Raw genomic sequence first — 23,378 nt, 5'->3', positions numbered from 1 at the left:
GCTTCAATCTGGGAGGCAGAGGTTGCAATAAGCTGAGATCGCGCCACTGCACTCCAGCCCGGGCGACAGAGCAAGACTCCATCTCAAAAAAAAAAAAAAAAAAAATGTTCTTTATAAAATCCTAGAAAGCAATTATTATTCTTCATAAATCATACTTATGTGTCATTAACTAAATGTTAAACATGAAAACTTCATGTATCATTTTCACTTATCAGAAATATAACAGATTTTTCTCCTAATCAGTACTCTGTCATAGATTCAGTAATAGGCAAAGGAAACTGAGTTGGATTAATCTTGGAAGAAGCCATTATAAAAACAATGTGATGTGCTCAATGCATCAAACCAAGTACATCGGTAAGAATTCTTACTTGTGAATTGCTTGTGGTTCCTCCAGAGCCTGAGGTATTGGGTCTAATTGTGACTGTTGCTGTCCTGGGCTGGAATGAAGTAAAGGTTTGCTGACTGGTACCTGTACTTGATGGAATGATACCCAGGACTTTCTGCTGTACTTGAACAACGCCTTAAAAAAAGATGAAGCCATAATTAAAAACTGTCACTTTATTAGAAAGCATTACGTGTTGCTCGGTTGTTGAGGAGAAACTACGTGTGGCAGGGTTTCATAGTGGGCTACATAGAATGTGAGATCCGAGGACTGAAATCAGTGAAAAGGAGATGAAAAATAATGGCAACAGTATGATCTGGCAAATGTGAATTAAAACTCTTCACATTTCCCTTACCTCCTTGTGTTGCTGGCACATTTACAGCGACAATCTTGCTGTTTGCAGGAAGTGGCAGTTTGGTAATTACTTTTCCTGCCATAGTGACTGGATTGCCTGTAATTTGGAACGTCTGACCTGTGCTGGCAATGGTTGTAGCAGATGTGGCAGCTGTGCTGGTGGCTAATGGGGTATAAGACATTTAATAAGCTTTAGATTTAAAATAACCAGCAACGTAGTGACTTCTAGGAAAGGGCACCAATGCATGAAATGTGGCTCATTTTGTATTTTTAATAAAAACATTCCTCTCCAAAGTGAACTATGTAAATGTTGAAAGTGAAATAATGTAAGAGAGGAGTTTGCTAATGTAATATTATGAACATTATTTGTAACAAACCAACTGTTACAGCTTGTTTGCTCAACTGGCTGCAAAAGAAAAACAACCTTCTAAAAAAATGTTTCATTTCAGTAGCTAAAAGGTTGAAAATTCTTTTTCCTGAACCAAAGTAATCTTTTATTTAATCATAGTTGTATACCTGAATTTGACTGGCCTTGCTTAACCCACGTAGCAAAGGTTTGATGAAAGTTCTTGTTTTGTTGGAATGTTACTGTAGCTGGAGATCCAACTTTAGTAGTTAGTACCATTTTGGTTCCAGTTGTAACTGAGCCACTTATGGGGGCCACCATAACCTTCTGTGCTGGAGAGATGGTACTGGTTGTACTGTTCGTTGGGGAAGTAGTGGAAGTTGCAATCACTGTTGGCTTCTGCTGCTCCAGTCGTTTCTATAAAAGTGAGGGAGAGGAAACATGAATCAAAATAGTTCTAAATAAAAACAATACGATTCTACAAGTCTGTCCACAATTTCTCTCACCTTAAGAAATTCCACTACATTTCTGAAATATTTTACTTCCAAAAATATATGCCCATGTAAATTTACCCTTATTTATGGCTGGCTGCGGTGGCTCACACCTGTAGTCCTAGCACTCTGGGAGACTGAGGTGGGCAGATCACCTGAGGCCAGGAGTTCGAGACCAGCCTGGCCAATATGGTGAAACTCCACCTCTACAAAAAATACAAAAATTAGCTGAGCACTGTGGCTCGTGCCTGTAATTCTAACTACTCGGGAGGCTGAGGCAGAAGAATTGCTTGAACCCGGGCGGCAGAGGTTACAGTAAGCTGAGATCATGCCACTGCACTCCAACCTGGGTGATAAGAGTGACTCAAACTCTTAAAAAAAAACCAAAACACAAACAAACCTAAATTTAATTTCTTGATGAAGGCTATATACACACACACACATATACATATATATTTTTTTGAGTCGCTCTGTCTCCCAGGATGGAGTGCAGTGGCGTGATCTCGGCTCACTGCAAACTCTGCCTCCTGGGTTTCATGCCATTCTCCTGCCTCAGCCTCCGGAGTAGCTGGGACTACAGGCCACCCCCCCGGGTAATTTTTTGTATTTTTAGTAGAGACGGGGTTTCACCGTGTTAGCCAGGATGGTCTTGATCTCCTGACCTTGTGATCCGCCCACCTCGGCCTCCCAAAGTGCTGGGATTACAGGCGTGAACCACTGCACCCGACTCATACATTTAATTCCTCCAAGGTACCTATCTATGAAGGCAGTATTTTCATATCTCTATACCACACATATTACATTAAAAGTACTAAGCTGTTCATAGCAGAAAATATTTTATCAAGTTTTTCTGGCTTGTACAAATATCCAAGGTTTCAGACTGAAAACAACAGAGATGTGGGTCATCTTACTGGAGACAGAAACACCATGCTGCTCAGTGTTGAGATTCAGAGCTGAGAACAAATGGAGCTGTGAAAGGTTTCTGTTTCACTGTAATGTTAATTTATCCAACTATAAAAAGCATGTCAATAGTTAATGACACTATTATTAAAGTTGGCAAATCTCCAATCAAGCAAGCTAGAATGTATAGTTTTATATTATACATTCAAATATTTTTATAGAAAAACACTTTATACTATACAGAGTTGTATAATATGATCTTTTAAACTAGTTATTAAAGATATTCTGTATATCTTTATTACAGACTGCTAAACTTTTCTAACAGCTTATCAACAGTGGTGTGATGACCATACACATGTAAAACAACAGGTGAAATTTATTGCAAACCTGGTGGCAGATGCTTTACCTTCATTATAAGTTGAGGAAACAAGAAACTAGAGAGGTTGTGGAACTGGCCCAAGGCCACAGAGCTAGTTAAGGGTGACGCTGGGATGTCTGCTAAAATCAAATTCCAATGCTGCACCACTATCTCCTGCCTTTGCAAACTGCTCACCTATGACATCACATCCAATTTTTTTAGGACTACTTTTGTACCTATCCTATACACCTGAATATAATATAAAGTACTTTACATAATTCCTCATTCCTCAGAAGAAAAAGAGTTTAGTTTTCTACTCTTAGAGACATCACTTGATTAAATCAGTTAAAGAAAAGAAAGAAGAAAAAAAAAAAAAGAGGGAGGCAAAGGTGAGTGTGGTTGTGCGTCTGCAGCTCCAGCTACTCAGGATCCTGGCTGAGGCCGGAGGACCACCTTAAGCCCGGGAATTCAAAGTTACAATGAGCTATGATCTCACCACTATACTCCAGCCTCAGCAACAGAGCAAGACCCTATCTCCTTAAAAAAAAAAAAAAAAAGGAGGCAGAGAAATAGAACAGATATATTAGTACTCATTTATTGGAGAATATGCCTTCAAAGCTGAAGTGTTAGCTATCTTCACAAATAATCATTTAAAATAGATTTTTAAAAGTAATGTATTGGCTGAGCACGGTGGCTCACCCCTGTAATCCCAGCACTTTGGGAGGCCGAGGCATGCCGGCAGATCACAAGGTCAGGAGATCGAGACCATCCTGGCTAACACAGTGAAACCCCATCTCTACTAAAAATACAAAAAATTAGCCAGGCCTGGTGGTGGGCACGTGTAGTCCCAGTTACTCGGGAGGCTGAGGCAGGAGAATGGCGTGAACCCGGGAGGCGGAGCTTGCAGTGAGCCTAGATCGCACCACTGCACTCCAGCCTGGGCAACAGAGCGAGACTCTGTCTCAAAAAATTTAAAAAAAAAAAAGTACATTACAGCCAAATGCAGTGGTGCTTGCCTGTAATCCCAGCACTTTGGGAGGCCTAGGTGGGCAGATTGCTTGAGCTCACGAGTTCAAGACTAGCCTGGGCAATATGGCAAAAGTCCTCTCTCTCCAAAAACTACAAAAATCAGTCAGGCATGGTGGTGCACGCCTGTAGTCCCAATTACTTGGGAAGCTGAGGTGGGTGGATTACTTGAGCCCAGGAGATTGAGAATGTAGTGAGCCATGATTGTGCCACTGCACTCCAGCAGCCTGGGCAAGAGAGTGAGACCCTGTTTAAAAAAGAAAGAAAAAAAAAAAAAGTAATACATTAGGTTACATTGCAGAGATGAGAAAACACACCCAATAAAATTTAAAAAAATACAACTAGCCAGTTGTTACAGATATTTGGGTTTAGTGATCGATTTCCTATGACAGACAGCATCATACATAGAACCCAAAAGTGGTATCATCTCAAACTTTGATGTAAGTGAAGATAAGGACTTATAGTAAACTGAAAGATATATAAGAGTTTGAAAAAATGTTTTATAAAATGCGAGGGAAAACTGGTTTGAAACAAATAATTTGGTTTATATGTGATTTTTAAATAGTTATGTATAACTATGTTAATAATATTGTATATAGATATATCTATTCACCTGTATCCTCAATGTTTATATACTGAAGTTGGTAAAAACTTTTAGAGTATTTTCTCAATAGAAGTAAGTGGTCATCATCTTTTATTCAGGTCCTCAATGTTTAGGCACATATAGTACATTGTATTTTTATATTTAAAATTTGGTTTTTTTCTTTTATTAGAGACAGGGTCTCCCTATGTTGTCCAGGCTGGTCTCAAACCCCTGGACTCAAGGGATCCTCCTGCCTTGGACTTCCAAAAGTGCTGGGACTACAGGCATAAGCCACTGCGTCTGGCCCTGGCACAATATTTATAGTATGAAAACACCAAGAAATCATCATTAACTTTATAATAATCAATTACAACAAACTCTTATGGAGTTTTAGTATAATTTGCTTTTTCATAGATCACAGAAATCTTCCAGATTGGAAATGCACAAGAAAAAATTATTTTCAGAAATTACTCATGAAACTCTAAATTTAGATAATAAATAATAGAAATCTTATTTCAGATGTCCTCCAGATATGTATACTTTTTACAATACCACAGCTTGGTGTATCCACAGAGCTGTTTTCAAATAATGACAATAAGATATACATGAGATACATTAAAAAAAAAAAAAAAACAAAACCTGGATGGGTGCAATGGCTCACACCTAAAATCCCAGCACTTTGGGAGGCTGAGGCAGGTGGATCGCTTGAGTCCAGGAGTTTGAGACCAGCCTGGGGAACATGGTGAAGCCCTATCTCTACAAAAGATACAAACATTAGCTGGGCATGATGGTGTGTGCCTGTAGTCCCAACTACTAGGGAGGCTGAGGTGGGAGGATAGCTTGAACCAGAGAGGTCAAGGCTCGGTGAGCTGTGATCTACTCCAGCCTGGGTGACAGTGAGACACAGTCTCAAAAAAATAATCACCAAAACCCACAAGAATGTATCATTACTGTGCATGGGTGTGCATGAATTTGGCTAAAAAATGTATGTATGTTGTCAAGTGGGACCAGGACCAATTCCCCCGGCTGATGGGAAGTCAAGAGCTGCTGTTTTGAAAGAGCCTCCATTTGGGCCTTGATGTCCTCTGCCTTCTTCTGTTCACTAACCTTAGCCTGTTGCTCAACTGCTTGTGCCTTTTCTTTCTCCACTCTGCAGGAAAAAAAGGAGAAACTTATCAGAAACTACCTTATTAGGCATCTGACATCTAATATAAGTGAAATCTGGTTGATTTTCACATCATACAAAGGTATGATATTATCTCAATTTAAAAACAAAACATTTGGCTGTGTGAGGTGGCTCATGCCTATAATCCCAGCACTGTGGGAGGCTGAGGCAAGCAGATCACTTGAGGTCAAGAGTTCAAGACCAGCCTGGCCAACATGGTGAAACCCCATCTCTACTAAAAATACAAATGTTAGCCAGGGCCGGGCACAGTGGCTCAGGCCAGGTGCGGTGGCTCATGCTTGTAAATCCCAGCATTTTGGGAGGCTGAGGCTGGTGGATTGCTTGAGGTCAGGATTTCGACTCATCTCTACTAAAAATACAAAAAATTAGCCAGGCGTGGTGGTGGCCGTTTGGCTGAGGCAGGAGAACTGCTTGAACTTTGGAGGTGGAGTTTGCAGTGAGCCGAGACTGCGCCACTGCACTCCAGCCTGGTTGACAGAGCGAGACTCCGTCTTGGGGAAAAAAAAAAAAAAGTTGGCCAGGCGTGGTGGCACATGCCTGTACTCCCAGATACTTGGGAGGCTGAGGCAGGAGAATTGCTTCAATCTGGGAGGCAGAGGTTGCAATAAGCTGAGATCGCGCCACTGCACTCCAGCCTGGCGGACAGAGCGAAACTCTGTCTCAAAAATAAAACAAAATAAAAAATAAAGATAAAACATTATGGTAATTAAAAATCGACAAATGGGCAACACATTAAAAATAAGAGAGAGGGCCAGGTGCGGTGGCTCACACTTGTAATCCCAGCACTTTGGGAGGCTGAGGCGGGTGGATTACTAAAGGTTAGGAGTTCGAGACCAGCCTGGTCAACACGGTGAAACCCTGTCTCTACAAAAAATACAAAAACCAGCCAGGCATGGTGATACACCCCTGTAATCCCAGCTACTCACAAGGCTGAGGCAGAAGAATTACTTGAGCCCGGGAGGCGGAGGTTGCAGTGAGCTGAGATCGTGCCACTGCACTCCAGCCCAGCTGACAGAGCAAGACTCTGTCTCCAAAAAAAAAAAAAAAGAGAGAGAGGACCTTACTAAACTATTCACCGCTAGCACTTAAAATCAAAGGTGGAGTAAAGTCAAGCTAGGACTTTACTGCACTGAATAAACGATTAAACTGATAATTCTTTCACCCCAGGTAGGGTAGCTCATGCCTGTAATCCCAGCACTTTGGGAGGCCAAGTTGGGTGGATCGCTTGAGCCCAGGAGTTCAAGATCAGCCTGAACAACACAGCAAAACCCCATCTCTGTACAAAAAATACAAACATTAGCTGGGCCTGGTGTCATGCACCTATAGTCCTAGGTACTGGGGAGGCTGAGGTGGGAGGATCACTTGAGTCTGGGAGGCAGAGGTTGCAGTGAGCCAAGATTGTGTCACTGCACTCCAGCCTGGGTGACAGAGCAAGATCCTGTCTCAAAAAAAAAAAAAAGTAATTTCTTGATTCTGAAGTGATAAAATCTTCAAATAGTTGACCAGGTATTAACCATTTCCTTACCTCTCAGCAAATGCCCTGATCTCCCACAATTCCAGCTCTTCTTCTGCTACCCAGGTTTCAATAATAACAGGGCCAGTTTGCTTGGGCGTTTCTGGTCTCTTTGGCCGCAGTGCACTTGATCGAAGGCCTTTCCTCTGAGGTGTAGGTGTTTCTTTGGAAAGGAAATCAGAATATTTTAAGCAATATTGCTTCTAAAATTAAAGTACTTCTGGCATCTTCTATCACGAAAAATAGTGGTTGGCAAACTTTCCTTCTTAAATTGCCAGATGGTCTCTGCTGCAACTACTCAGCTGTGCCTTTGTATCATGAAAGCAGCCAAAGACAACACATAAGTGAGTAAATGTGGCTGTGTTCCAATCAAATTTATAAAAGCAGGGTAGGCCAAGACTCATGGGCTGTGGTTTGCTGACCCCCAAAATAAAAGGCTTATTAGCCTTTATACAACCTGTTTCTTCCACTTGGAGCACTATTCCTAGCCCCCACTGCTCATCTGACTAATGTCAATTCATCCTCCAGACCCCAACACGAATTCAACTTCCTACAAAAGACTAGCATGTTCTTCTCACACTTGGGTATACAATATGTGTTTCCCTATCACCGCATAGAGAAGGGGGATTTACCAATATAAAGGGGAGATCTGAAACCTAAGAATAGATAAAATCTCCTCATAAAAAGATTTAAAAAATAAAAAGTAGGGAGGGACAAGCATTGAACCTCCCCATATATTCAATCACAAGGAAGCAGCAGAAAGAAACAGAAATGGTAGCAGGACCTGAATTGTACAAAGGGATACAAATCAAAGAAAAGTGATTTTAGGGGGCTGCAGTGGTTTGCATCAAAGGCTGTGGGTCAAGGAGACTGAAGGCCTGTCAGGGACATCTTTCATCTGTTTCTCTGCCCATCAACAGAGCTCTTTCTGTGCCAGGATGACCCTGTGATTTTTTTTTTTTTTTTTTCGAGACAGAATCTCACTCTGTTGCCCAGGCTGGAGTACAGTGGTGTGAACTCAGCTCACTGCAATACCCCCATCCTGGGTTTACCAATTCTCATGCCTCAGCCTCCCAAGTAGCTGGGACTACAGGTGTGTAATATCACATCCAGCTAATTTTTGTATTTTCAGTAGAGACGGGGTTTCACCATGTTGGCCAGGCTGTTCTTGAATTCCTGACCTCAAAAGACCCACCCGCCTCGGCCTCCCAAAGTGATGGGATTACAGGCGTGAGCCACTGCGCCTGGCTTCTGTTTTAATTAAGCTAAAATTTATCACCCACTAGGAACAGGTGTTGCTTCATTGGTGCTCTTTTCCAAAGGTTATTCTCTAAGAACTCCCAAGTTAATTTAATCAAGTTTCAAAAATTAAGTGTATACATTTGGGGAGAGGTAACTTTTATAAAAACACTATGTTTCTATCTAAGGACATTATCTTTTTATTTATTTATTTATTTGGAGACAGTGTCTCACTATGTTGCCCATGCTAGAATGCACTGGCACAATCTTGGCTAACTGCAACTTCTGCCTTCTGGGTATAAGTGATTCTCCCACTCCCACTTCACCCTTCCAAGTAGCTGGGACTACAAGTGTGCACCACCATACCCGGCTAATTTTTTGTATTTTCAGTAGAGACACGGTTTTGCTATGCTGGCCAGGCTGGTCTCAAACTCCTGATCTCAAGTGATCTGCCCGCCTCAGCCTCCCAAAGTGCTGGGACTACAAGCTTGAGCCACATGCCCGGCCTGTATTTCTTTTCTTTCTTTTTTTTTTTTTTTGACATGGAGTCTCAATCTGTTGCCCAGACTGGAGTGCAGTGGTGTGATCTCAGCTCACTGCAACCTCCACCTCCCAGGCTCAAGCGATTCTCGGGCCTCAGCCTCCTGAGTAGCTGGGATTACAGGCATGCACGTTACCAATATTTTTGTAATTTTTGTATGTTTTGTAGGCATGGGGTTTCACTACATTGTCTAGGCTGGGCTCAAACTCCTGGGCTCAAGTAATCCATCTATCTTGGCCTCCCAATGTCCTGGAATTACAGGTGTGAGCCACTGAACCTGGCCTTTTTATATTTTTATACATTTCTTACGAGGTTTTTTCCTAAATATTTTTATTGTTTACATAAAATAACATGGACTTTATATATTTTCAATTTGGATACTACAATGAACTCCTATTAGTGCTAATACTTTTAATTCTCATGAATTTTCTAAGCATTCATAATTATCTATAAATTAGTGTTAATCTTCTTTTCCAACATTACTTTCTTATCTTATTGCAACACATATAACACTGGTATTATAATACTATAAGCTTTTCTTTGCTTCCTTGAGATTAGGGGCCAAATCTCATTCTTCTATGTATTTGCCACCCAGTGCCTATTGTATTGGTGCTCTATAAACATTTCTTGAGTAACTCTTCATGCCTCTTAGATTATCTCTACCTTGAGCACTGAAGTATTTCACAATAGTTTTAATCCTTAAGAAATCTTTATTGACCCATTTACATATTAAACTCGGTACTAGTTACCAGGACTTCAACAAACCAGACAGACGAGATGGCTGCTCTCTAGGAGCTGCTGGTCTGTGGTTAGGCAATGTCTCACATCTTAATTACAAGAGGTATTATTATAGCCCTTTGCTGTGCTTGGAACAAGGCTCATAGGCATCAGTGTGTTTCTACCAGAATCTTCCTATGTTTATTACTTTAATATCATTTCCAAAATTTGGCAGTTGTAAAAAATTTCTTTTTTAAAAGGTGAACAGAGAGAAGAAAAGAATATATCAAATTTCAATTCATAAAATACATGGCTAACAGGTTAATAATGAAAGAATATAATTCCTTCTATTCCTTACCTTTTGGTGTTTCTGGAACTCCAATGGGACAAATGATTTTCCTGATACAATATTCAGATCGAATGCCGTAAGGACCAACATCTCTCCTCTTAATTATTTCTGTTGTTGTGATTTCAGTTTCCGATGTTTCTACGGTGATTTAATTCACACAGTATTAATAACCAACTGCAATACTCAGAGACTAAAAAGGTACATCTGGTGCTTTCAAAGACACACATGGAATAAACTTTTGGAAACATCTGACTAAGTAACAGGATCACTAACATCTAACAGGATCACTGCTAGACTGCAACAATACCCAGCTTCTTCCTCACTGCAAATTTCTAAATGATACAAAATGCTGCTGGGTATAGCTGAGCTCCCGGTGGAAATACTCAATCAAAATAATAAAAAGCCTAGGACAGAAGCAGCAAGAACAGGCCTCCAGAAGTCTTAAATTTTTAATTAAACAATAATAAGTATCTTTTAAAAAATGTAGACTGGTTCACACATAAGTGACTCATTTTATAATTTGAACCTTCCCTCCTGGCCCCTGGGATTTTATAGCATGTGCCAAACTTCAACAAAGCTGTATGTGAAAATAATTTTTTTTTTTAGAGATAGCATTTTGCTCTGTTATCCAGACTGGAGGGACACTGGCGGACCATAGTCACTGCAACCTTGAACTCCTGGCTCAAGCAATCCTCCTGGCCCCAGCCTCCCAAGTGGCAGGGACTATAGACACCTGTCACCAGGCCTAGTTGATTTTTTTTTCTTTTTTAATTAGAGTTTTGTAGAGACAAGGTCTCATTATGTTGCCCAGCCTGGTCACAAACTCCTGGCCTCAAGTGATCCTCCTGCCTTGGCCTCCCAAAGTGCTACGATTACAGGTGAGAGCTACCACACATGGCCAAAACTGTATTTTTTAAATACAAGCATTATATTTTATTATTATTTTATTTTTATTTTTTATTTTTTGAAACAGTCTCGCTCTGTCACCCAGGCTGGAGTGCAGTGGCGTGATCTTGGCTCACTATAAGCTCCACCTCCCAGGTTCACGCCATTCTCCTGAGTAGCTGGGACTACAGGCGCCCACCACCATGCCTGGCCAATGTTTTGTATTTTTAGTAGAGATGGGGTTTCACCATGGTAGCCAGGATGGTCTCGATCGCCTGACCTTGTGATTTGCCCGCCTCAGCCTCCCAAAATGCTGGGATTACAGGCGTGAGCCACCGTGCCCAATACATTATATTTTAATAAGAAAACAGAGATACTTAAAATTAAGTGAATAGGCAAGTGATTTTAGCTTTTTTTTTTTTTTTAAAGGTTTTTGAGACGGAGTCTCACTCTGTTGCCAGGCTGGAGTGCAGCGGTGCGATCTCAGCTCCCTGCAACCTCTGCCTCCTGGGTTCAAGTGATTCTTCTGTCTCACCTTCCCAAGTAGCTGGGACCCATGCCCAGCTAATTTTTCTATTTTTAGTAGAGACGGGGTTTCACCATGTTGGCCAGGATGGTTTCGATCTCTTGACCTTGTGATCCGCCCACCTCGGCCTCCCAAAGTGTTGGGATTACAGGCATGAGCCACCGTGCCTGGCCTGTGATTTTGGCTTTTAAACTTAAATTAGAAAATAACTCCCCTTCCCCTTACCTGTCCGTGTAGTCCCTCCTCCTGGAGGAGCCTTGGCCGCCATGTCATCCCATCTCAAACTTGCCCACAGTAACCGTAACATTAGGCTCACTCCAGCTAAGGACTTTACGGTCTGAAGTCTATATCTGAAAGGAAAACCAAAGAAATCCATATATATATATCTACATGTATACACACAGACATACACATTCATATTCACTCTACTAAACTGAAGGGCTGTGTTTCTTGTCCTCATTAGGACTTCAGTATTTATAATATGGTTTTGTAAGACTTTGGTATTATATGTCCTTTAAAAGAAAAACTTCTTTGTTCATAGGCATAACAGGCACCTAACTTTTTTTAAAAAGGGTCTATATCCATTTTAAATGCCATAGAAATTTATAAAATGAGAATGTTTCATTGTAAGGTTGATAAGGCAAAAATTCATGAAGATTTTATAAATTTAACCTAATACCAAAATATCTGTTAGGAAAATTTTGGGGACTAAATATAGAGAAATAGATAATTGTTATTAAATGTGATAAAGGAGTTTTGAAGGAAAAATCCTAACTTTTGCAAAAATAAAAAACCTGAAAATGTTTAAATTTTCTAAAAGAATAAAATGAGGTCAGATGCGGTGGCTCACGCCTGTAATCCCAACACTCTGCGAGGCCGAGGCGGGCAGATCACCTGAGGTCAGGAGTTCGAGACCAACCTGACCAATATGGCAAAACCCCATCTCTACTAAAAATACAAAACTTAGTTGGGCATGGTGGTGCACGCCTGTAATCCCAGCTACTTGAGAGGCTGGAGGCAGAAGAATCAATTGAACCCAGGAGGCAGAGGTTGCAGTGAGCCAAGATCACACCATTGCACTCCAGCCTGGGGGATAAGAGTGAAACTTGATCTCAAAATAAATAAATAAATAAATAAATTTAATTTAATTAAACCAAAAACATCTTACAAATCTAGTAAGACCTTTCTAAATGGACAAAAACATTCTGCATCCAAATGGTGGTTCTTCAAAACATGAACAACTAGATGATGAATAAAGCTAACACTAATAAAACTTTAACAGCATTAGTGTAGTTTTCGAATTCTACAATGAGTAATAAAATATTAGAAAAAGGAAAATTATCAGCTGGGCGCAGTGGCTCACACCTGTAATCCCAGCACTCTGGGAGGCCGAGGTGGGTGGATCATGAGGTCAGGAGTTTGAGACCAGCCTGGCCAACATAGTGAAACTCCATCTCTACTAAAAATACAAAAAATTAGCTGGGCATGGTGGCGGGTGCCTGTAATCTCAGCTACTTGGGAGGCCGAGGCAGGAGAATCGCTCGAACCCGGAGGGCGGAGGCTGCAGTGAGCTGAGATCGCTCCACTGCACTCCACCTCGGGCAGCAGTGCAAGACTCTATCTCAAAAAAAAAAAAAAAAGAAAGAGAAAGGATAATACCGTATTACTTATCAACAGACAAATCTCTCTGTGTTCATATTTGTTTCTAAACATTGTGTATATTGTGTATGGAGTTATTAAACGTTTTAGACATTCTTTAAAAATACTCAAAATGTATTTCAAAATAAATTTACTTAACTGCATTAAATATCATGTCCTAAAATGGAATTCATTATATCTTTGTGTAAATGAATATTTTGTTGACATTTTCACTGTACTTAAATGAACTCAGCGGTTGATTATGGTGTAGACAAAGCCTATAAAATAATGTCCTCCTCTAATAGATGTGGAAGGTAAATCTCAAAAACTCTGTATGCAAAAGGCAATGCCCCCCCTTTTTTTTTTTTTGGAGACAGAGTATCGCTCTGTCGCCCAGGCTGGAGTGAAGTACAGCAATCTTGGCTCACTGAAACCTTCGCCTTCCGGTTCAAGTGATTCTCCTGCCTCAGCCTCCAGAGTAGCTGGGATTACAGGCGCCTGCCCAAACATCTAGCTAATTTTTGTATATTATTTTTTGGAGATGGAGTTTTGCTCCAGGCTGGAGTGCAATGGCGCGATCTCGGTTCATTGCAACCTCTGCCTACCGGGTTCAAGCGATTTTCCAGCCTCAGTCTCCTGAGTAGCTGGGATTACAGGCGCCCGCCACCACGCTCGGCTAATTTTTGTATATTTAGTAAAGACGGGGTTTCATGACATTGGCCAGGCTGGTCTCGAACTCCTGACCTCAGGTGATCCACCTGCCTTGGCCTCCCAAAGTGCTGGGATTACAGGAGGCGTGAGCCACCGTGCCTGCCCTTTCCGTGTAGAAAGCAATGCTTTCTATTGACAGTATTCAGTTGGAAAAATGAACACTGTGAAAGGGAAAGCTCTAGCCAAAAAGTTGCTGCAGCTTCTTAACTTCCCATATCCACTTATGACACCATTACTTTCTCTGCTGTGTTATTGCACTATGAATCCTCTCACCTAGACAGAGCAGGTCGAGGGGAAATATTAACTAGTGCAGGGATGTCCCAAGAGGGGGAAAGTGTCTGTCACTTTCAGACCATACCCCATAGTAATTCCTAGAGATCTTTAATGTCATAGGAGAAAGCAAATAAACATTTATTTGGAAGGAAAAGTTCATCCTCATTCTCTGTGGTCAAACAATGACTTTAAAGTATCCTTATTTTAAAATGGAAATAACACCAGGGAGGAACACACCACATGCATGGCAAGTCTGCTCATTCAAGCATTCATTCAAAAAATACTTGAGCATCTTCTATGTGTTAGACTATGTGACAGGAGTTGGGGACACAGAGGTGAACTAGAATCTGTCTGTGTTCTCAGAGCTGTAAGAGAGGAAAGGACAAGGGAGGGACATCTGAGTTGGCTCGGGAATGAGGATCACAGCTTTGCTGGAGTCTCAAAGGACAAGTTAAGAGCATGGGAGTTGCTGATCAAAGGCAAGGGGCACAAATATACTAAAGAGAATAGTGTGCAGGAGTACGCATTTCTTCCCAGAGACCACATCCAGTGTTTTATGACTGGAGGGAAGGGGTGTGGAGGCACAGAAAGAGATGAAGGTGGCATGAGAGAGAAAGGCAGAAGCCAGAAAGCACTGTACCAAATTAAAAGATTAAAGAAGAGCATTAAAGGGTATGTATATATATTAAGTCCTCTGAGATTTATCCAGTACTGGATGGGTTGTAAAGGGAAGTACTTTCCATGAATGTGATCTACAGGTGACAAATGCCTTCCCCGCTCCTTGCTGCAGTATTTAGCAAGTCCCTTAGCTCAGTCAGACTATTCACAGGATAGAGGGGCATTTTAGGAGAATCTCTGGCAGCACTGTGGAGGACAACTATCAGTTCAACGTCACAATGAAGCACAGAATCAGGGCCTGGGAGGATGGGCATAAGGGAATGGATGGTGTGGAGGGAAAAAGAGGCCCTATTGAGTCTATGAGACAAATTTTCCAATATTGCTCAGCCTTAACATTAATAACAAAGATCATACATGCATCTTTGGCATTCTTAACTCCTAACCATCAGATGTATTCTATTCAAGTGTTAGGATAAAAATGCATTTCACGTGCATGGCTTTTTATAGCAATATGCTTTTTAAAAATGCATTCTAAAATCATGATCAATTTACATATTTACCCATGCCTCCATTAGACAGAAATGATTATGCTTCTCTCAAATTTGTTTCAGCAAATTAAGATGTTAGCATACATTTGAAGGCAGTATCAATTTAAAATGTATAATGTTTAATGGAAGGTATTTCCTTCCATTAAAAAATGTGAAATCAAGTAATACAAACTGCGCCATAGTGCATACTAAGACATGAAATTCAGCTCCTGAAATTCAGCTGTGCAGAACAGGGCCCCGAGCAACACTTGATCAGGACCAGTGCCTAACTCTGCTGGAGAGTTCAGAAAAGAGTGCTTCCCAGTTGAGCCTACCCTCCGTTTCAGAATACAAAGCGCAGAAAGGTCGGCCTCCACAACTGCCAGGTCACTTTTATTTAAAGTATTTGTACACAGTAACTTTTCCAGTGGGAAAGAAGTTACCTGCAGGACAGTCAAGGACACATTTTGGGACCGCTCTCAATGAAGAAAGCAGAAAAGTGCAGAGTAATCCTATAAATCCATGAATTGTAATGAAGAGTTCCTTGATTCCCTGCAGGATTCTGCAAATCCTTCATTGCAGGCCCTGCAGAGAAATTGTACTTTTCAGCTGTCTCTATTGAGTGTGTGATGGAGTGATGATATTTTATTTCAAATCAAAAGATGAGTTATAAAAAACTTGGTCAAACAAACTATGACTGGTTGTATTAATAAATGAATTCCTTCACAGAGAGTACTTACTTTTTTTTGTAATACTAGCTGATTGTAATATAAAGGAAACCAAAAAAGGGTGATTTTTAAAGAAATTGGAAAAATATTAAAAGACACACAAAAATGAAGCCTAAGGGGAAATGAAAACGGCTCCGTAACTCATTGAAATAATCTGAGGATCCTAGCAAAATCTAACTGCAACTATGACCGATTCTGATTTCTAAAGATGTTCCTAGAACTCTCATGTTTTCAATGTTTATGTTCCATCCTTCTCAATTACAGGGGTGAAAAGATAAAGACAAGGACATGAAAAAGGAGAAAGCAAGGACAAATAAGTGAAATGTGATATAGCAGATAAAGTACTAGACTGGGATTTAGGAAAACCGGGCACTATTCCTGTGTCTCTGTAGCCACAGGCAAATCACTGTACATTTACAAAAGATAAGAAGTTCTAAGATCCCTTCCCAACATCAAACTACATGATTTTACAACTGCCAACACTATCTATTTAGGACGCATCCCCTAAACCTAAAGTGCCCAAAAAATTTTAAATTAGGACTCTTTCTGGGTTTAAAAAAATTTCTAAGGAATCTTAGACACTACCTATTCATACACAAGTAACAGAGAACTCCAAAACAAATGTTTATCATGCAAATAAGCTACATTAGGAAGATTTTCACATTATGATAAGCTTTATGAAATTTACAGGCATGTTTATGTCTTATTTTTTACGAATTACCTAATAAAATACAAACATTCCAGAAAGTTGGTGATTATCTTGTTCCCAGAACAGTAATTCAGAAAATCAGACCACAAAAACAATCACATCTGACACGTTCCTTTTGTCTTATGAAAGTTAAAACTGAATTTCATTTTAAAACATTGTCTTAAATTTTAAGTCTTTAAATATTTTTCCCTACAAAAACTTTAGTACATACCAGTTGGCCAGTTTTGAAGCTTTCTGTATCCTGTTCCCATTAGTATCTTTAGCCATTAATATATGTTCCCTGTCTTATCTCTATTATCTCATTTTTAAAAAATGAGATATTCTTGTGAGATAATTCTTCTAAAAATTTTCTCCCTCCCCAAATACATTTTAAAGTACATACCTCCAAGTGATGCCAAACGTTGGTCTAGGAGAAGGATATGGCCATATATCCAAAGCAGGTTTTGCGTTGTAATTAAAATAAGGGACCTCTCGGATTCCTCCTTTTCTGGCCAACTTTTTTAAGTCATCATTAGGCAAAACAAAAATGCTCTTCTTGCTGCTCTTGGTAACAAATTTTCTATAGGATGGCAGAGCTGTACCTGAGCGAGTCTTCTTTGGTCTTGAAAATTTCATCAGTTTCACTTTGTCTCGTGTGGAATACTCTTTGCTCACAGTCATAGATGTAACCAGCGTGCCTCCTGTGGTGGTCAGGGAGTCTGTCACTGTCGTGGTGACCACGGTTTTGCTCTGCTCCTTTATAGAGATGATGTCCACACTGCTGCCTGTGGAGGGTGTGGAAAGCTTGGTCACCGTTGTAGTGGTGGTTGTGACAGTGGACTTCGCACAATTTTCTGTGGAAGAAACCACAGTTTGCTTATCTCCTTTTTCTACCTTGATCACAGTTTTTGATTCTGTGGCCACAGTGGAAGTCATCGTGGTGACTTCTGTGATGACGGTTTTTCTTTTAGATTCTCCATTGACATTTTCATTTTTGTTGGCAGGCAGACCATTTTCATCAATAAAATCATTACTGAGATTAGATTCCTCTCCAGAAGGAACAGGTGATGAAGTAACTTTCTTAACATCTGAGGTTTCTATTTCCATATCTTCTACCTGATTAACTGAATTGCTTTCTGGACAAGATGGTGAAGGTGTGGTCGTCTGTGTACCGTCAGACTCTTTGGTTGATGGCAGGGTCTCAAGGCTATCTCGGTAGTCACCTTCAGCATCCGAAGAACTCAGTAAATGTGATTTTGTTTCGGAGCTGTTTCTTTCATTAAAATCTTCCATGATGACATCACCATTAATGAATGGCCTTACAGCAGATTCTTTAACAGTCAATGATTTAATATCATTCTCAGGGATTATTTTATTTATATTATTAACCTTTGGTTCAACATTACCACTTACTACTTTACTCTCAGAAATTTCTTTCAAGCATTCACCTTTCAAATATATCTTGGGTTTATTATCTTTTCCATTTATTTGAAATGTACTTGTTCTCTGTCCTTTCTTTTCAGACTCTCGATTTTCATTATTCTTTTTGTCAGTAGTATTTCTTAGCTTTATTTGATCACTACATTTATTAACTGATCTCTCCTCTAATTTCTTCTGCTGACTTGTTTTTTTACCATTTGCTTCAGTTACCTTACCCAGCAGTCTGTCCTCACAGTTTCCAGTGGACCTATTAGAAACCAATTCACATTTTAATGGCTCCAAGCCTTCAATACCTTGTTCTTGAGTTCTGAACTGTTCAGAAATACTTTCATTGCTATTCTGAACAATCATATCTTCTTCACTGCTATCGTGAATAGACACAGTATCAGAACTATTTTCCAAAGTGCTATTAGATTCAGAGTCACATCCCAGTTTTCCTTCAAAGTCCATTGCTTTTGACAGAGGTGTGGCATCTCTGTCATTGGTACTTTTAGGCACTGATGAATGTAAAGCACTCTTGGAAGAAGAAACGATGGTGCCGTTTTCCTCCTGTATGAGCAGTTTTTTGTTCTTATAGATCAAAGAATCAATATCACCTGCATTGGCTAGTTTAGAGTCATCAATGAAAAAATCATTTCCTTTTGTTTTACTCTTACTGGGTTCCTGGCCTTTACTGGCAGGGTCAGAGACATTTTCTTCTATGTCATTTTCAATGGAATTTTGTTTCTGACAGTTTGTTTCTGGGCTCCGAACGCAGATATCATCTAACACTTGATCTTTTGGATAAAGTCTGTTTGTGGTATGACTAGGATCACTCATTCCAAGAACTGAGGAATCACTTTCTGAACATCCCTGAATCAAGTCCTCAGGTCGATCATTATTTGCATTCGGGCTCTGTTCTTGTCGCATCGAGTCATTCTGACACCCTTCTTTTGCTTTTGTTATTACTGATGATTCAGAGAGATTTTTTGAAGAATTTGTAGAAGTCTTTCCTATACCCTTAATTCCACCCTCCAACTTGATTTTTTCGAGGCGTTGTTTTTCTTCCAGTGTAAACTGTTTAATTCTCCTTTCAAGAAGTCCATCTAGTTTGGATGATTTTGTTTTCTTTTTGTAACTAGTCCTTAGATGAAAACCCTCACTAACATTGACCACATCTACTTGAGAACTCTCCTGAGAATTTACATGTGACTCTGTTTTCATGTCATCGTCTACTTCCATTGGCTCTTCCTTGCAGGGTTTATCACTGTCAGAATCTAAAAGCTCCTTCACATCTGTGAAACAAAGACATTTATAGAAATGTAACTTTTACTCTGAACGGAGGAATTTATACTTTTTTTTTTTTTTTTGAGATGGAGTCTCACTCTGCTGCCCAGGCTGGAGTGCAGCGGCGTGATCACAGTTCACTGCAACCTCCACCTCCTGGGTTCAAGCAATTCTCGTGCCTAAGCCTCCCGAGTAGCTGGGATTACAGGCATGTGACACCATGCCTGGCTAGTTTTTGAATTTTCAGTAGAGACATGGTTTTGCGATGTTGGCCAGGCTGGTCTTGAACTCCTGACATCAGGTGATCTGCCCAACTCAGCCTCCCAAAGTGCTGAGATTATAGGCATGAGTCACTGTGCCTAGCCAAAAATATTAAAGTATCTATTTTTCTCATTTTCTCTCTAGAGCTTAAACATATATTTCAAAGTTCCTGGTCAATGGATAGTGTTGAACTTTATGAGACATACATCCCCAAAATATTTAAATATTCTGATCCTTAGTATCTAAAAACGATGGAATGCCATAATGAAAAAGTACTTAGTATGTGGCAGGCGACTGCACACGCTAGTACCTTCATGTAATATTTTGTATAGACTTTTTTTTTTTTTTTTGAGACGGAGTCTCGCTCTGTCGCCCAGGCTGGAGTGCAGTGGCCAGATCTCAGCTCACTGCAAGCTCTGCCTCCCGGGTTTACGCCATTCTCCTGGCTCAGCCTCCCGAGTAGCTGGGACTACAGGCGCCCGCCACCACGCCCGGCTAGTTTTTTGTATTTTTTTTAGTAGAGACGGGGTTTCACCGTGTTAGCCAGGATGGTCTCGGCCTCCCAAAGTGCTGGGATTACAGGCTTGAGCCACCGCGCCTGGCCTTGTATAGACTTTTACAGTTATAACATATCTCTAGCTACATGCATTATTTAGCTTATCTAGTTTTTTAAAAAATGACTTGTTACAAAAGACAATGTAGTTCCTCAAAAGGTTAAACAGAGTTACCATATGATCCAGTAATTCCATTCCTAGGTATATCTCCAAGAGAAGTGAAAACACTTGGCCACAAAAAACTTCTGCATGAATGTTCATAGCAGCATTATTCATAATAGCCAAAAGAGGAAACAGCCCAATGTCCGTCAACTAGTGAATGGATAACAAAATGTGGCATATCCATAGAGTATCATTCAGAAATAGAAAGAAAGTACTGATACATGCTACAACATGGATGAACCTTAAAAACATGCTAAGTGGATGAAGCCAGCCACAAAGGACCACATATTGCCTGATTCCATTTCTATGGACTGTCCAAAATAGGCAAATCCAGAGAGACAGAAAGCAGACCGCTAAGCTGGCGGCACTTTGGGGAAGGATTGGTAAGTAACTGCTAACGGGTATGAATGAGGCTTCTTTTCAAAGTTATGAAAATGTTCTAAGATTGACATGATAATGGTTGAACTTTGTGATTATACTAAAAACCACTGAATTTACACTTTAATTGGGTGAATTGTATGGGATATGAATTACATTTTAATAAAGCTATTATCAAGAAAACACAACGCAGTACCTTTCCTGTGGTGGGACCCCGATCCACTGCATTCTTATCACCCCCAGGCTGCCCTCCACAGCTGACTCTCCTTACCTTGGTCCTTCTTCTCAGTAATCTTTGAGATATCCATTTCACTTTGGTCTGCTCCTTTTGCAGTATCTGAATCTTTTACCTCATCTTTTTCAGAATCAGGTTCTGTTTTTATTTTTTTGGGACTTCGTGAACATTTTCTTTTATCTGACTCATCCATATTTTCATCCATATTATTTTTGGCTAAAAAGAACCATGTACAGCACAATTAACGTTATTTCCAGTATTAGTACTTTAATATGTCAAGTTTAGTGAAAACAAACAAGTATTTTCCAGCAAGTTATGTTTCATTTTTTCATTAAAAAAAAAAAAAAGTACAAAGGTCTTACTGAGTATAAGGTACCATATAATCCTATATGCCTGGCTGACCTAAAACACAGAAGGAATGACTGAATTTCAGACATTTCAGAAAACTTTGTACAAACATTTTTGGTGAAACATGATTTATTAAATTTGTTTTAAAACACTGTAGGATTAAAAAAAAAAAAAAAGTGGACCTGGTGCAGAGGCTCATGCCACTCTACTCCAGCCTGGGTGACAGAGTGAGGCTCTGTGTCCAAAAAAAAAAAAAAAATTGTAATTCAGTAACATAGCTACAAGATAAACATTAATACTACAGGCTGGCATGGTGACTCATGCCTATAATCCCAGCACTATGCGGGGCAGAGGTGGGTGGATCATCTGAGGTCAGGAGTTTCAGACCCATCTGGCTAACATAGTGAAACCCCATCTCTACTAAAAATACAAAAATTATCTGGGCGTGGTGGTGCACACCTGTGACCCCAGCTACTCAGGAAGCTGAGGCAGGAGAATTGCTTGAACCCAGGAGGCGGAGGCTGCAGCGAGCCAAGGTCACGCCACTGCACTCTAGCCTGGGTGACAGAGCGAGACTACGTCTCAAAAAAAGTAAGTGGTCAGTGACAACTGAAACAAGAGTGATAAAATTTGGATGTATGTGGTAGCTCATGCCTGTAATCTTAGCACTTTGGGAGGCAAAGGCAGGTGGATCACTTGAGGACAAGGAGTTCAAGACTAGCCTAGCCAACATGGTGAAACCCCGTCTCTATTAAAAATAGAAAAATTAGCCAGGCATGGTGGTGCGCATCTGTGATCCCTACTCAGGAGGATGAGGCAGGAGAATCGCTGAAACCTGGGAGTTGGAGGTTGCAGTGAACTGAGATCGTACCACTGCACTCCAGCCTGCGTAACAGAATGAGACTCCATCTCAAAAAAAAAAAGAGTGGTCAGTGACAACTGAAACAAAAGTGATAAAATTTGGGTGGGTGTGGTGGCTCATGCCTGTAATCTCAGCACTTTGGGAGGCTGAGGCAGGCAGATCACTTGAGGCCAGGAGTTCAACACCAGCCCAGCAAGGTGAAACCCCATCTCTACTAAAAATACAAAAATTAGCCAGGCGTGGTGGTACGAGCCTGTAGTCCCAGCTACTTGGGAGGCTGAAGCAGGAGAACTGCTAGAACCTGGGAGGTGGAGTTTGCAGTCCACTCCACTCCACTGCACTCCAGCCTGGCTGACAGAGCAAGACTCTGTCACACACACACAAAAATATAATGAAAGAAAACTCATGTATGAAGGATTATCACAATCTGTTCGATGATTCCAGAAAGTCCATATTAGTAGTTTCTAACATACTTTGTGTCACAGAACCCTATTAGAAATGGATAAATACTATGATCCTCTACCAAGGAAAAAAGTATGTATATAAATTCTTATAATCTATTTGAATGGTTCTTGGACTCCTTGAAGTTTATATAACAGAATAAAAGACTGAAGAAACATCATGAAATGCAATGTGTGGCCTTGCCTGGACCTGGTTTACTGCTAACAGTAAAAAGGTATCTCTAAGACAACTAGGGCAAGTGGAATATGGACTGAAAATCAGATGATTAATTTATTAATTATAGTTAATTTGTTGAGTGTGATAATGACACGATGGTTATGGAAAAAATGTCTATGTAGAGATACATACTGAACTTCTGGTGAAACATGATTTCTGGGATTTGTTTTAAAACACTACAGGATTTTAAAAAGTGGTTAGTGACAACCGAACCAAGAGTGACAAAATTTGGCTGGGAGCAGTGACTCACACCTGTAATCCCAGCACTTTGGAAGGCCAAGGCAGGCAGATCATTTGAGGTCAAGAGATCGAGACCATCCTGGCCAACATGGTGAAACCCCATCTCTACAAAAAATACAAAAATTAGCTGGGCATGGTGGTGTGCGCCTGTAATCCCAGCACTTTGGAAGGCCAAGGCAGGCAGATCATTTGAGGTCAAGAGATCGAGACCAGCCTGGCCAACATGGTGAAACCCCATCTCTACTAAAAATACAAAAATTAACCGGGTGTGGTGGCGGACACCTGTAGTCCCAGCTACTCAGGAGGCTGAGGCAGGAGAATTGCTTGAACCCAGGAAGCGGAGCTTGCAGTGAGCCGAGATCGTGCCACTGCACT

General features: G+C 40.5%; 1 protein-coding gene across 1 annotated transcript in view; it reads right to left on the bottom strand.

Moving 5' to 3' along the window:
• Positions 1-23,378, bottom strand: part of BPTF (bromodomain PHD finger transcription factor) — a 178,463-nt gene that overhangs the window by 51,567 nt on the left and 103,518 nt on the right. Inside the window, exons 11-18 of the mRNA XM_011931095.1 lie at positions 20,912-21,091; positions 16,983-19,293; positions 11,622-11,746; positions 9,995-10,123; positions 7,152-7,302; positions 5,548-5,590; positions 1,253-1,499; positions 369-520 (exon numbers count right to left, since the gene is read on the bottom strand). Coding sequence (XP_011786485.1) covers positions 369-520; positions 1,253-1,499; positions 5,548-5,590; positions 7,152-7,302; positions 9,995-10,123; positions 11,622-11,746; positions 16,983-19,293; positions 20,912-21,091 — 3,338 coding nt within the window. The remainder of the gene's footprint in view (positions 1-368; positions 521-1,252; positions 1,500-5,547; positions 5,591-7,151; positions 7,303-9,994; positions 10,124-11,621; positions 11,747-16,982; positions 19,294-20,911; positions 21,092-23,378) is intronic.

The sequence above is a fragment of the Colobus angolensis genome, unplaced genomic scaffold (genome assembly GCF_000951035.1).
Source record: "Colobus angolensis palliatus isolate OR3802 unplaced genomic scaffold, Cang.pa_1.0 Scaffold1, whole genome shotgun sequence".
Classification (NCBI taxonomy): Eukaryota; Metazoa; Chordata; class Mammalia; order Primates; family Cercopithecidae; genus Colobus; species Colobus angolensis.
The sequence above is the reverse complement of the archived record's forward strand: the minus strand, read 5'-3'. Positions and strand labels throughout refer to the sequence as shown.